The 16,478-nt window shown below is 36.6% G+C and overlaps 1 protein-coding gene across 1 annotated transcript; it reads right to left on the bottom strand.

Annotated features, from left to right (window-relative positions):
- Window positions 1-61: 61 nt before the first annotated feature.
- Window positions 62-15,390, bottom strand: Hb (hunchback). The gene is made up of 4 exons (XM_046627251.2): window positions 14,991-15,390; window positions 8,838-8,981; window positions 5,492-5,889; window positions 62-3,502 (listed from the first exon to the last, which is right to left on the bottom strand). The coding sequence occupies exons 2-4, from the start codon at window positions 8,958-8,960 to the stop codon at window positions 2,104-2,106; spliced, it is 1,920 nt and encodes a 639-aa protein (XP_046483207.1). The 5' UTR covers window positions 8,961-8,981; window positions 14,991-15,390; the 3' UTR covers window positions 62-2,103.
- Window positions 15,391-16,478: the final 1,088 nt, after the last annotated feature.

Here is a 16,478-nt window from a genome sequence, read left to right as displayed (position 1 = left end):
ATGCGAAAAATTGATCGAAGAATAATTCAAAGATTGAATATTTGCACATAAATAACTTATATATTTTCAAGATTATACATATAATATTTATATGGGGCATTCCACATCAAATTAGCAGCTGATGATTTTCAAAAATAGTGTGTTCGGAATTGTTTTTTCATTTTTTCAAATTTCACCGGTGGCTAAAAATATCTGATAAAATTTCTGAGATTCACTTGAGTCGGTAAGAACATCATACTAAAAAATGATTAAAATCATAGTGGGTGAGGTACATGGGCTACTAATTTGACGTGGAATGCTCCATACAGAATGGAATGTCAGTTATCATTACCATAATTAAATTGTAGCAAAAGAATTTTTTATATATATCATCATGTCCATGTTGATAACACAAATATTTATAATGTACACATCTTGGAAATACAAGGAAAAATTAGAAAAAAAAATCACATTGTTCCACATTGATTTTTTCGAATGATAAATAATACTATTATATATAGACGTAATTGCAATCAAATGTTACTATTATAAGAATATTATAAAATATAGTTGTATTTATACTTTAGTCCAAACGCGTCTATTCAAAACCGTCTGTTTACCGTTAACGAAACATGTCAGTCACGTTTTATTTAAGACGCGAACAAAAACAAAAAAAAAAAAACTAATATTGCGAGATAATAAATAAAATATCATTATGACTTCAAATCCAAGTCGATGAAATTAAAAACTAGAAAATGAAAAGAAAGAGGGAAAAGTAAATAAACTTTAAGCTATGTGTGTAAATGTTTTACGTTGATAAAGCAAAGTAATAAACGCGCATAATCAAGTGAATAAATATTATTAAACATGTTTTATGGATTTGTCAATCCCGCGTTTACAATAATTGTATTGTAACTTGTTATCCAGATTGTCGATACATAACGTTTTTGAAACGACGCCGCGAATTATGGACTTTATTTTTTCAATTCCCATATGTAGGATGATAGTTATCACGTTTTGTCAGTCTTCTTATAGTACATGTATGATAGATATGATATAATATATTTCTTTTATGTAATATAATTCCGAATAGTCTTTGGATAAGAGAAAAAAAAAATGAACGCAAACTGATAAGAAAGGAATCATTGGATACCTTAATTTTGATCATTACTATTGTGCAAGGCATTTTCTGTTAGTGGTTCTCCTCTTTATGTTAAATTTTTTTCACTGATCGTATATATTAAGATTATTATATATAAGTGTACAAAACTATAGAGATTTTCATTTTGAGATATTTGATCTCAGATAATTAAACTTACTCTCAACATTTAAATATCTCTTGCAATATTATGAACTCATTATAAGTGTTCATACTCATGTTTTTCATTCATCATTTAAACATGTATACAGAAATAATCATGTAGAACAATTAAACATGTATACACGCATCATCATGTAGAACGATATCATCAATCATTCATTCATTCGCTGTTTGTTTCTTGGTACTTTTTTTTAGGATTTTGAATTAATTTCTGTCACAGTTTATGACGTATATCTCAATTTTCAACCCAATCTTTCAGCTCTAAGGTGTAAGTTTTTCTCATAGATCACACGCGTTGAACTCTGTGCTATTATTTTATGATTTCACCAAAGTTCTACATACATAATCATGTAGAACAATATTATCAATCATTTATTCCTTCATTCATTCGCTGTTTGTTTCTTGCTCTTCGTTTTAGGTTCCTTGTGGTTCTGTACTTTGAAGACAATTTGAAATTTTAGAGAATCAAAGTCAAGCTAGTTTCGGACAATGCAATAGTTGAGTGTAAACCAATCGTTATTCACTCGGACACAATGATCGTTTAAAAAGTTTTCTTCGCCATTATTTTCAGATGACGTTTCGGTCGATTTAAATTTGGGAACACATGTTTTTCTTCAAGGCAGGTATTTTTAATTAACATTCAGACACGAAACTTGCTCTGATTAGATACACGCGACAGTAAATAAACAAATGGAAGAAGGAAGAAAAAAAAACACCAAAAAAATTCAAATGAAAATGGAACGAAATAAAAAAAAAAAAAAAAGGAACATTCGAGAAGAGAAGGCAATGATTTCGAGCGACATTTACAAGTGGGAAGATTTCGCGATGTGCAAAAAGAACGAAACCTTGTCGAAGCATTCGTATCCGCACAGGTTGCACTCGTAGGGATTCTTGTAACCATGATATCCCATGTGCACCGTGTACATAACGACATTGCCAAAGCCGAGTTCGCAATACGGGCAATAGCATTCCAAAGCAGCGCCACCTAAAGTGTTTTCCTGACTGACCATCGGCTGCTGAGCGTTGAGAATCGGATCTACTGGTGATTCGATCGCAGGATTTGAAACGGAGTCGGAAGACTCACCGTCCGACTCGTCAGCGACCATCAATTTGTCCAATTTAAAGGCCTTCCCCTTGCGCCTGCTGGTGCGTCCGTTTTTGGCAGGCTTTGTCTTTGAACTCTGTGCCACTTCCGGTTTGCTGAGATCCAGAGGAGCCTCTTCCGCCGGAGGCTCGGGGCTCGTCGAACTCCCGGCGGAAGAACTGCTCGGTGAGATCACCATCGCGTCCCTCTGAGCTCCGAAATTTTGCTGGTTGTCCCGGGCGAAAAATTCGAAGGGTTTTAACCCCTCCGATTTCAGCATCTCGTTTTTGTTGCCGTGGAACTGCTGGAGGAAGTTGACCGGCAGATTAACAGCCGAGAGCAACTGCCCGTAATTCAACTGCTGCAGTCCCATCTGCACCTGCTGATGACGATGCTGCTCAACGACGAACGGATTTACCTGAATCTGTGCTGAGCTTACGCCGGCCATTTTCTTCCCAGAGCTGCCCGCCGTCTTCGAAGCCTTCTGTTTCGGTCCACGTCTAGTTCCGTAGATATCGATTATGGGCAGCGGATTCGGAGAACCGTCAGGGTTCAGAACCATTGCCGGTTGGTGGGCATACTTTCGCAGGTGGAGCTTCAGCGAGTGGCAGTATTTACTGGCGTATGAACACTCGGCGCATCGGTACTGATAGATGTTTGAGTGGGACTTGAGATGGCTGTTGAGCATCGACTTGTTGACACAGGAATACGGGCACTTGTCGCACTTGAACGGCTTTGAGCCAAAATGGTTCCTGAGGTGATACTCGAGGTGGTGTTTGTACTCCGTTACGAAGGGACACTTCGGGCAGGTCAGCAACTTCTCGGCCTTAATGTGGCCCCTGCTGTGATCCCAAAATTCGAGCTTCGTTATCGCCACGTAGTTACACTGCTTGCATCTGAAAGTCTTCACCTTGCCTTGGCAGTTTATTCGCGGCACTCGCATGCCTGGCTCTTCAACCTCGTCAGACTCTTGCTCGGACCGTTCGCCCTGACTTGGAGAAGCTCGCGCACCGTCCTCGGATACTGAACTCGTGGGTGCGTAAGACGAAGTGTTGGGAACCTCCGGCGTGCTGGATTTTGATGAAGAGTGGGTTGTCAGGTGTTCGGTGAAGTGCAATCTGGAAGGAATTTGACAGGTCGTGAGAGCCATGTTTTTTGGGGTACTTTGAGTCACCTTGTTGTATACAATCGATCCAATCGCTAAAGAAAGATCGTGTCAGGGGTTAACGACTATTTACTTTTCCTGTACCAACACCGAATTTCGAGATTGGTTTCATCGTGATATAAAATAATCCAAGGATTTCAATGAATTTCAGAGCTTGTATTTTTGGTTTCAAAGATTTCAAATGTTTCGGATGATTTCACAGGCTTCGGTAACTTGTCATAAGATTTTAAAGGATTTCAAAAGACTTGGAAATATCGCATGGGGTCCCAGAAGTTTCTGGGGTTTCGTGACACGTCAAATATTTTAGAAATTCCAGAGGATTTTAAAAGATTTCACAGAATTTTAGAGATGTGAGGTGATTTCAGAGACGTTTTTAAGCTGAAGGTTCAAAGGATTTTATAGAATTTTACAGAATTTCAGAGATTTGACGCGACTTCGAAGATTTCAGAAATTTCGAAGAGTTTAAAAATACTTCACAGAATGTTTGAGAGTTTGAATAATTTTGCAAAAAGATAAAATCATTTCTGTCCGAAACAGATACTTTTCTCATATAACCATTATAAAATTGTAATATAATACACGTATTAAAATTGTAGCAAAGTGTAAGACGAATATGAGGGATTCTCCGTCAACTCGGCCATTTTTTTTTCGACCATCTCAGATCTACCCCATAATTGGTTGTATCAAAGTACTACCAAAAGGTACTCTATGTGGATTTTTCAGATTTTTTAATTCATTATTTGAGAAATTCTCGTTTTTTTCAAATGAATATATCTCGGAAACTTGAAGTGACTGAAAAAAAATGACTCTACATAAAAGTTGTAGTTTTTGGTTAGATTTTGAGAGGAATTTCTGAAAAAATATTTTTTTATGCAAAATCTGAAAAAATTCACATTTTAGTAGTACATTTTAGTAGTACTTTGATATAACCAATTATGGGGCAGATCTGAGATGGTCGAAAAAAAATGACCGAGTTGACGGAGAACCCCTCGTATATGGTATAGAGAACTGAAAACCATCTTAATCGCCACACAAAAATAGCTTCACATCCTTCTGTGTAGTGTTTACTCATTTGTGATACGAATACTTCGTGTTCGATAAGAAAAAGTCAAGTTCCGTACGGCACTTGACATACTGGATAACGACAAATAAAGAAGTTAAACATTCAATTACTTCGAAATTTAAACAATCGTCAATTCCCGAAGTGGACAATTTTCCGCGTATCAGACTTACCAGGCGAAAAAATTTGTTCTCTGGAATGAAATGAGCCACTGTAAAACCCGATTTGATTTTACCGAAATAAACGTTTGCTTGTAACTAGGTAATGAAAAAAAAATTTCAGATGGATTGACGAAATTATGACTTCTCTCTGTGAAATATTTGGTTCTAACTCAAACAAATTGCGACTGTCGAATAGTCCTTTGAATCCGGCACATTTTTACCTCTGTGTATAATGTTCAGAATTTTTGAGGTCTACAAAGAATTGGTCATACCAAATTCACAATGCTAGTTTACAATGTAAAATTACAGCATTAATGCATTGAACAAGGTTCGTGAAGTCTGCTCTTGACCGGGCTAGAAACTGGTCGTAAAACGCGTTTAAAGCTTTGAGGCTGTGTCATATTTGAAGAGGTCGTTCCACCCACAAATTGTAATCTAACCACCACAGAGTAGAAAGGTTCGTAATTTAGTGACAGTCTTTACAAAACTAAACTGCAGAAAATGTACCTCATAAAGGCAAAGCGTTTTTTTTTTTTCGGGTACGACGAAAAAAAAAAGAATGAAATCGAAACCCAACACATTTCAACTCCAAGTTTGACACACTTAATTACTTAATTACTTAATACTTACAGCACGCATAAAAATTGTCCATACTCCGAGTTTGTGAAAAATGAAGTTTGTCTTACAAGTCCATTCGTCAATAATGACGTCATAAACTCACCTGTTAACGGTAACGAAGGGGCAAATCGGGCACTGCATGACGCGTGGCTGATCGTTCTCGGGTTTCATGGTGCTGGACACCATGTCAACGGGTTGCTTAGCCCGCGCGCTGCTCTTCTTTCGTTGCTTGGTTTTGGGCTTGTAGGCCGCGGACGACTTGGACGACCTTGCGCCTTTGGCGTGGGGAAAACCAACGCCGGAATAACTCGAATTGGATACACTCTGGGGGCTGTATTCGTACAGCGTAGCGCTCGAATCCTGTGACGTCGCGCTCGCAGGTGACAGACTTCCGTTCGCCATTGAAGACGAACTCCGACTACTTGGTGACACCGAGTTGCTCGTGTAGTGACCCGGAGACACCCCGGAGTCATTGTTTGTATCCTCCGGCGACTCCGATTTCTGAAAATCAAGGTTATCCAGCTAATTTTGTCCTTGGAGTTGTTCTCATCCTTATTTGAGGTTACGTTCGTCGTTATTCAAGGTTGTTTTCACCTCTATCCAGAGCTACGTTATTGTTCTTCAAAGTTATTTTCATCCTCGTTCAGGATCATTTTTATTCTTATTCGGAGTTATGTTCATCGATACCCAGGGTTATTTTCATCCTAATTCGGGGTTATGTTTACGGTTATTCAAGGTTATTATTTGTTCTCTTTCGGGGTTTAATATTTCTGTTAGCTATATCACGAGTTTGAAGTTTGTGACGTCATCGTAACGATGCATTTTTTTACAGAAAATTTCTTTGTTCGGGAACACTAGCATTGTCCAAAATTTAGTAAATTATAATAAAGTTCGATTAATTTTTTTTTGGAACCGCAGGCAGTATAACAGGATTGAAACGAATGGAACGGAGTAGGAATGTGGATGATCTGGAATGAAACAATCGAACGCACGGGTAGGACAGAAAAGATGGCGAAGGACGCGACGTATTTACGCAATATTTGGCCTATCGAGCCTTGTTTATACTTAATACCGATTGTATTCGACTCGTATTTTGCTAACTCGACTTATGTAAAATGGAAATTTTCGAAACGTTTATTATTATCCTTCTTTCCCATTTTTTGCTGTCAGCTAATCAGGGACCCGGCGACCTTCGGATGTCCAGGCCAGTTAATGTAGAAAAATTTTTATTTACCAAGATAGCGAGTCCGGCGACGAGTCATTTGAAATGTAAATATTTTTCATGTTATACTTTATGAAACAAAGCTTATGTAGACCACCCCTCTCCTAACGTATATACCATCTGTCTATACATCTATGTATGTATACATACCAATCGCAGGCATAAAATATAGATATTTATTTACACAGGCATACACAATGCAAACACAATACCTTTACTTTCGTCACAATATGTAAGGATATGGAAAAAACCTGACTGCAAGATTAAGAAAAGAGGTTTGTCAAACGGAAAGTCACCATTGCCAATTGTGTGTGTTGTTTGAATTCGAACGTTGGACTTTTATCTACCGTACTAAAATGTTCCAAAATTAAAATTCAAAAATTCACGTCAATCTTTTGCGCATTTTTCGTGTCTTGGAAAATATTCAGATTTTTTTGTACGGTACTATTGTTTCCATGCACAAATGTTGTTAGATTTCCGTGCAATTTCTGCCGTGATTTAACGAAGACGATTCAGATGTTGTTTAGTAGCCAACAACGTGTTGAGGAAAAAAAAACTATTTCAACTTTAAAAACTGATTTAATAATTTTATACGAAGAAATCTAAGTATGAAAACTAATTTCAAGAAATAATAACTCGTTTCTTCAAAAGAACTCAAAGATAAGGTTATAGCAGCTACATGAACGGAGAAAAACTGATTTTTTGCAGTGCGTAAACACTTTTTCACGTGAAAGGAAAATTTTTGAAATCAGAGGTAAATCAATTTGATACCGAATTGATTCATCGCAGAAATAAAAATTAACATTTCCAAAACGACCGCGAGATTGACGAATGAAAAAAAAAATCATCGAATCTTAAACTCGCAACTATACTTTCGATTTCCGCGAACTAAAAAAATTGCGAACATCGTAGCAGAAAACATTCAGCATTCACCAATAAAAGAAAGATATATTTTCGTAAGGTTGACTTTCATAATGACGTTAATGTAACGATGTGATTTTTGAAAAAAATCGGCGATTCGCACACTTCAGTCTTGTCCAGAATTCGATAAACACCAATAAAGCATGCCATATGTTACTAACGTTTTAAAAATCCAACTCTGTCAAAGTTATTTAATATCGAAGTGAAAAATTGGAAAAAGATATTTTGGATTTCACGTTTTTTTAGATTAACTGTACACTGAGAGAAATTTTTAGTTCCGGTTGCCGCTCAGTCCTTAACTATTTTTATTTTTTACCACAATCGAAAAATATAGTTCTAGGTAAAAAATGAAAATTAGTTTTCAAGCTGTTACCAGAAAGTCTAGTATCCGTTACTATTCTTTCTCATTACGACCATTGTTGCTATATTTTCTTGTAACTGTTGCGAAAATTTAACGCTTGTGCAATAATGAATTGACGTTAAACCCTTGTTTAGCTAAAAAAAGTAGAGTAAACCGAGCAAACTGATTTTGCGTTGCAGTTACCAAAAAAGGATCGACAATAGCTCAAAATCGTTACGCGCACTTCGTTTTTCGTAATTCCGACAATATTCAAACAGTTTTTTTAACGATACCTGTTTTACTGAATTCTTCTAGTTACTATAACGCATGAAATTTCTCTCAGTGCGGTAACTTCAATCTTGTCTAATTTTCTACTCATGCTCTCCACCGAAACAAAGTCTTACACTTATAGTTACTATACATTCGTAAGAAATCTGCGTTTTCTACCATACCATAATCAAAAAATCCAACATACTGTTAATACTAAATATATAATATTAAATAGTTACTTGCATCAAATTTTTCTGCAATTCAAAGCAATATTTGCAGACCTGTCGAATCGTAAGAATACCAATTTAATTGGAAAGTCTCTGCAATAAGTATAAACAACAAATAAAATGTTAGGTACTCAGTTTATACAAAACGCAGGTTAATAAACATAATACAACTCTGCACGTTCCATCTTCTTATCTATTTATCTACATATATATATATGTATAATTGCAATAAAGATTACGGTAACAAGGAAAAAAAATGAAACAAAGAATAAAAAAAACATAAAAATAAAAAAAAAGAGCGCGGGCGTATCGATTGCACCGATCGCAAGTTTCGTTCGGGAAAAAGGGGGAACTCAGTGATGGCGGGGCTCGGCAAATGACGAATTTCGCTACAGAGAGGCTGGCCTCTCCTTCGCATCGCGGGGCTTGATTAGGGGGATGATGCAGGGGCGTCTCGGGGGTTACTCACCACGATTGTGTCGGTGATGTTCCAAGCGGGCGTGGTTGGCGAATAGTTGAACTCGCCGTTTCTCTGCTGCTGATGAACTGGAGGACCCGTGACCGGGTCTTCCACGATCCGTTTACCTTTCATCTTGCACACCTATGCAGACCGCTAAGTGAAGATAAACAAAAAACACTCGCTCAAAATTGTGAAAAAAGGAAACCCAACTTCCGTGGTGAGAAGAAAAAAAATAATAATTGATATCTCAACTTGATCCGCCAACACAGGCCGATGAATAATAAATCTAGTCACAGCAACCGAACATTTGTTGAGTTAACTGATGTTCAGTTGCGGAAAAAGCTTCGATTGTGTCAACTAAATCTGTACGAACACAGGCTGAGGAATGTGAAATTCATTCACCGTAGATAAATATAATTAGTTGACTTGACTGATTTTTAGTCGCGGAAAGAGTAATTTGATTGTTTTCTTTGAGAAAAGAAATCGACTAAATATGGGATGCGTTTTGCAAAAACAAATAACCGTTTTATTTATTTGAAACAAGGAAGAGTGAGCAAGATACTGTTTTGTGTCAAATGAGAATATGTTCAAATTTGTAGCTATTATAAAACAACACATTTGTTAGTATTTATTTTACAGCCACCGGACAGCCGCCATAATGCTTTTTTCTTACTAAAAATCGTACCAATTAGGTTAGCAGAAGAAAAACAGAAATTTACGATTTTCAGTTTAAAAAAAGGCAATCTTATTTCCAAGTTTCGATACCATTGTACTATACTTCATTGTCTTTAAGGTACGATCAGTTATACATTTTTCATACGCATTGAATGTATAATCGATCACGAATTTCTAGAAAATTCTGAAATTCATAATCTAGAATGAAACTTGCCTTTGTCTAGATAATTCGTTCTGCGGAAAATGTGTACCGGAGTTTCGATCGGTCAAGATTAATCGAAAATAGTTTAAATAACAAATGAATAGATGAACTTCAATATTTATTCACTATTCATAAATTCATCATCAAATCGCACTATTGGTGTAGTAAATTTTATACTTTTCTATCAAGCTTTGATCGATTAAAAATTCAAACATAGGTATGGGAGAATCAGAAAAATTACTAATTTCAAAAAATTTGTGCAGAATCCAAATACAGATCCGCTCAACTAGCCGTTTTTTTCCATTTACTTTCTTTCAACCCTGCAGCTTCGTCATTTTCAATGACGCGAGACGAAGTTCAAAGCGTAGGTATACAAAACACATTATAAATCAAACCAATAACTGAAAACTTATACTCGTGAGTATAAAAAAAAAAAGGAACGAGCTCGTCTATCAAACACACAGGAAGTGAAAAAGGGTGTAAGAAATTCTGACAATTTTCTATGTACTTTCCTGAGCTACGGCAGCGTGATCGAGTCAAGAGGGTGCAAACGCAGACTGCAGCTGATGCGTCAACCGGCAGTAGAAGCCTACAAAAATAGAGCCGAAACGAAAGTGTGCAGTGCAGAAATTCTCAGAGCTGGCACTTTTATTTCATTCCTTGAAAATTTTCCGACTTTTCCCAGTTTCCACGACTGAAATAACGATTTTTATTCCCGATTTTTCTGTTTGTTTTTAAAAACGTTGAAATTGAATACAGTTAGATAACAAAAAAAAAAAAAATCTTGTCAAGTACTAGTAAATTTCAAATTTAGATACATTTAATTCCCATTGTTATTCGTTACAACATTACCTTCTTCGTAAATGATCTTATCGATAATCGAGCGAGCGCAGCACGTGAAATAAGAATTTTCGAGGAGGAAACCCGAATATGTAGTACAATTTGTTAGTAATGGTTAAAAAAAATTGATCACCCTATTTCGCGAAACATTCAAAAACGACTGCATTGCAAAATGTTCATTAAGATTACCCGACATTTTCCGGTTTTCCAGAGAAGAAATTTCATTTGTGGCAGTGACTATTAGATGTTATCGCGAGACGGGTATTGCTGAGATTCAACGGTTCAAACATCGTCAGAATTACCAGAAAATATGTAATCAGTAACTAATATTTAGTGTGATTATGATATTCAATACTAATTTTTCTGATTACCGCAGGGTTAAATCTGATAACAGTTGTTTAGTTGCCTAACATCGGCTTAAGATTATCCCGATAGTTGAAATAAAAAGCTACAATATTAATTTACATTCTCAACCTGGAACTATACGCGTGATAAGTTTTTCGTTCGCGATAAAAAGTGAAAATAGTTAGGATCCGTACACGGTAACAACGACAACTGGAAGCTTATCTACCTTGGAATGCTGCAAGAAGAGAACTGTTTCCAGCAATGTTTCGTACCCAGTTTTAATACATGGTTACAAAAGTAAGAAGAGGGGGAAGTCGAAAGAAAGGCGCTTTGCATACCTGAGCAGCGGCCGTTCGGTATGCAAAAACGGGCCTCCCGCAGGCAAATTTCTAAAGGGTTGAGACGGGGGCGGGCGGGTAACGGGGGAGGCAAAATGGGCCCAAAGCCTGCGGCTCTTACCAACAATGCGGTACGGAGAAATGGGTGCGTGGGTCCGCAGGTCGGGTTCTAACTACCCTATCGCCTCTCTCGTTTTCTCTTTACCTCTTCACCTTCTTGTACCTCGTCCTCGGAAGGAGTCGCGACCTCGAGTAGGATTACTGAATTACAATCTTGGCAGCAGGGTGGTAAAACTCTTCCTACTGGCAGGGTTGTCTTTGATTTACTGAACCAGAGCAATTTGCACTTGAGGAGGGCGCGCGGGGCGGGCAAGTACCTACAAATATATAATCCAGTCGACGACCCGACATAACTAAGGAAACTGCAACTGCCTGCGACCATGTGTTTTTCGGAAATTGACTTAACGGATTATCGACCTAGATATTATACAGCCCTGTACTGTACTGTATTCGTGGAAATAAATCATTCTCGTTACAATCGGAGCTGAGCAACATGGTCCGCGGTATTGCCAACGGCGACTCGGAAAATTTTCGTTTAAATTCATGGAGTACTCCTACCTTTACCGACCGAGCAAACTCACCCGGCTTCTTGCTTTACTAAATGAACAAATGAACGGAAGGGGTTCGAATTTCAACGGTGCGTCGCTCTTTTGTAGCGAATTTTAGAAAGCTAATCGTATCCCGAAAATCGTTAAGACATTTCGGATTTTTTGACTTGTGTTAGTGTTCCCACATTTCCCGCATTTCAGGGGCCAAAAAGTGCATAGCTAAGATAATTCGCGCAATCCCGGAAAGAATGAGGAATAAGTTTCTTTTCGTAAAAAGTCTCTTCGCCTTTTCAAAGCGAAAAATTCAGAGTGCCGAAATCCTTTCACTGATTCTAAAAAATACAATCTATAAATAAATTAAATAAATATTCCTCTCACTGGTGCAAATATAGCTCGTGAAATAAATTCATGGGAAAAAACTTCAGAAGGAATAAAATTGTATAGACGAATGAATATAAAATTAGATAATATACGTAACAAGAATTGCTGAAAATCCTTATTACCGAGAATATTTGTTAAAAATGCACAAGTAGGAAATTTTCTTGTCCAACATATGAAACGAAAAATTGATAAAAATCATTTCTACCGAACTTAGCGCAAATATAAATTATAATTCTTATTCAAAATTTGGGATAAACTGAGAGATAAAAAAATGTTTGATATTTATAGTCGGTGCGAGAAAATCGTTAGAATTGGAATATTTGATTTAGCAATTTTTAGGCAATTAAGGCAATTAAGGCAATAAAAACAAGATGTTATATATAAGGTTGTTTTTGTCAAGCATGAGAGAACGTGAAAATTTCCAAGAACCGCTGCTACTGTTGCACTGTGATTGAACGGTTAGGAATAGTCGTGAAATTTCTGTATAACATACGATGCTATCGAGATTTTGTTGAGAGTTCTGCGTTCAGAAATTTTATCGCTTTGAAAATTGTGTAATAACTATCTGTAAAAAGCGCCAATCTTTGTGTATAGAAATAGATTCTCGGAGAATTGTGAGAAAAAACTTCGAATTCAATTCACAAGGTGTATGAAAATTGACGAAAGTCCGATCATTTTTTTAAGTCTCATAAATGAATATAACTACTCGAAAATTGAAGTATTAAGTCAAAATTTCAACATTTTATTCAATTTTCAATACTGCGGTGATTATTGCGAAATCAGAGAGAAATTACTCGAATTACTAAAAAATAATTACATACTGATTCATTGGAATCGAATTCGATATCGATTCTTTCCAAAAATTTTATTTCAATTCGTCCATTTTTTTATGCTCATTCTCTTCATCGATGAGAATTTACCTTTCCCGAAACGAGCCGATATCTACGATATTGAAACACATTGCGAATGAATAATTTTTACAAGGATCTGTCGTATTTCCAAACTTTCCCAACAATCATTAAGTCATTTTTCACACTCAACTTTCGCCTCGCTTTCGATTTTCTAGAAAGTGTGGTAGATCTTTAGTATCCGAAAAGCAAACTCTTGCCGCTGCCGATTTTACGGGTTGAATGTAATGAAATATTGTACTTCTACCGGTGCTAGATAATACGATTCTATGAATTTGATTCTTCCTTTTCGTAGACATTTATTTTTATTTTTTTTTCCAAACATCAAAATGAGCATTTTTTCTCACTGCAGCCGCTTCAAGATCTTAAGGAAAATTAACGATTCCCGAAGAAAAAATACATCGGTCAAAATATTTCAGCGAAATATTGCGCCAAGTTTTGGGTATAACGGTTTTTTTTTTTTTTTTTTTTTTTTATCTTTGAAAAAAAGTAACGGAGTAGTTTATAGAAATAAAATTATTAAAATTTTTCCAGAAATTCGCAAAAATTCAATGGAAAATAATTCGTACAGCGTTTAATTAAATCTACATAGAAAACCGGAGATAAAAGTGTTAATACGTAGAACACGAATATTTTTGTAAAAACTAAACAGAACGTAAAAAAAAAAAATACAGATAGTAACGCTGCCTTTTTCCAAATAATCGACAATAGTTGACACTGCAATAAAAAAATTAATTAAAGTGTGACTACAACGATCATAGTGAAAAAAAAAAAAAAAAACAACCATTATATCCTTTATGTTATTTTAACTATAACCGCCGTATTATTGTTATTATGATTATTACACCATCTTCCATACATGTATACACATACACACACGCATATATATTTATATATATGTATACCGATTCGAAAATTGGAAAGACACAATACAAGAATTCCCGGCACCACAGTATCCATAGCGAATGGGACCAAAAAAAAGTGTTTATCAAACCAGCAATCACACATCCAAGTTTGTATTTTTTTCCCACCATCAGTTTTTTCTCCCTCTCCGTCTTTCTCCTACTCTGTTCTCTCGTCTCCGATTACTTGATCGCGTCTCTCTTCGTTTTCTCGATAATATATACAATTTTCACACGGTATTAAACGCGGCACAAGTATCCAACGACTTTTTTATTTGCAAAGATGAAAATTTTGGTTACAGAGACGGGGGAGAAAAAAAGAGAGACAAAAAAAAAAAACAACAACAACAACAATAAAGAAACAAACTAAAAAAAAACTCGGACCGTGAAACGAAAAGTCGGACAATCGCCCGACGAACTCTGGAAATAAATAAATTAAATTCGTCCAGAAACAACGGTCGCGACGAGTGACATAAAGGATACATTTCGAAAAACTCTTTCTCTATCTCTCTTTCTCACTTTCTCTCTAGACGCAAAGTACACAACACACACACGGATTATGTTTATTTTGATATGAACAGGTATAATGTGGAATATTTGTATATATGTTGTACCAAACGGACAAGAATTAGAGAAGAAACAATGATAAACGCGAATGAGAAGAAAAAGAAGAAGAAAAAGAAGAGTTGCTCGTATTAGCAAAAACAACTATACCTACCTATAATACGAATGTAGAAATTTTAAAATTCGCCAAGAGCGACAATCATGTTCCATCAACGGTTTTAAACACAGAAACAAAACACAAAGTTGCGACCGGCAAAAACAAGGCTAACTATACAATCGAACCAGGTGACCAGTGCCAATCGGTGAAACGCAATATCAAGAAAGCTTCACGGCGTAAAAAAAAAAAAAACGTTCCGCATGCCCAACATTGGATATTAAAAAAAAAATCGTAAATCTTACCTGTTTCGATCCGTTCACTCGATTTGATCAGCGCAACAGCAGCACCAGCGGCAGTACTTCGTGATCGAAGAAACCTCGTTGAAAAGTTGGGAAATTTTGAAAAAAAAAGAAAAAAGAAAAACACAACAACAGTTTTCAGTTTATTTTCAGTTCGTTATTGTTTTCACGCACATCGACGCGGAACAACTATCGCAATTTTGATCACAATATAATTGTTATTTTATTGTATAAGAAATGAGAAATGTACGGTGGTGAAAAATTGTCTACCACCGCTGTCGAACTTTGACAAACGTATGCCTTATTTTGATTCTCCTCCTTTGACTTGTCGCGCACTTTCCGAGCTCAGCCGATACTTCAGATTACTGCAAAGCGTAGAAGCGCGACTGTCACTTGACCAAGTCTCGGACTGGAATACCGCATCGGTTTACTTTGGGCTTTCCAAGGGGCAATGCCGGCCGTTCTCACCCTCTCCCTCTCCCTCAAAAACTGCCCAATCGCCGCCCGACAATTGACGGTATATTCATAGATGTTTTTGGCAACCGGGATCTCTCCCCTCCCCCTCCCTGCCCCTTCGCCCCACTACTAGCAGAGGGTGACCCGTCGATGGCGGGGGAGATTCGCTATTTCCCTCTCTCCGTCTCTCTCACTCTCCTCCCCTCCATATCTCTCTCTCTCTCTCTCTCTCACACTCACACACTCCGTTTAGTCATCAGACGGCGCACAGCGGAGCCCTTTTATTTTTCTACGTATTTATACGTATTCCGATTTCCCTCTTTCTCTATTTCTCTTTATCTATTTGGTTTATATATATATATATATATTTTTTTTTTCTACGTTTTCGTGGAATTCTGTAGTGTCTACGATAATATTACAAGTTCAACTTATCACATGTGTACGCGCGATATTGTACAGCATTACGTGTTGATGAAACGAGACATTGGCGAGTTTGAACAGGTTTCTCTTCTATAGTGAGAAAAATTTCATTTGTTACAGTAGCTAGGAAAATTCGGTAAAATAGGTATCGTTGAAAGAACTGTTTGAATGTTGTTGGAATTACGAAAAACGAGGTGCGCCTAACCATTTTGCGCTATTGTCGATCCTTTTTTGGTAATTGCAACGCAAAATCAGTTTCTTCGGTTTACTCTACTTTTTTAGTTAAATAAGGCCTTAACGTCAATTTATTGTTGCACAAGCATTAAATTTTCGCAACAGTTACAAGAAAATATAGCTACAGTGATCGTAATAAGAAATAATAGTAACGGATACTAGACTTTCCGGTAACAGCTAGAAAACTAATTTTCATTTTCTACCTAGAACTATATTTTTCGATTGTGGTAAAAAATTAAAGTAGTTAAGGACTGAGCGGCAACCGGAACTAAAAATTTTTCTCATAGATAGGCGGATATTTTGTTATGCACAGTTGTTCTGCAGATCGGCTCGATTTCAATTATAACAACGTTGGCGATATTTTTTTTTATGAATTTTTAT

The sequence above is a fragment of the Neodiprion pinetum genome, chromosome 5 (genome assembly GCF_021155775.2).
Source record: "Neodiprion pinetum isolate iyNeoPine1 chromosome 5, iyNeoPine1.2, whole genome shotgun sequence".
In the NCBI taxonomy this organism is placed as follows: Eukaryota; Metazoa; Arthropoda; class Insecta; order Hymenoptera; family Diprionidae; genus Neodiprion; species Neodiprion pinetum.
This window is presented reverse-complemented; position numbering and strand designations above follow the sequence as displayed.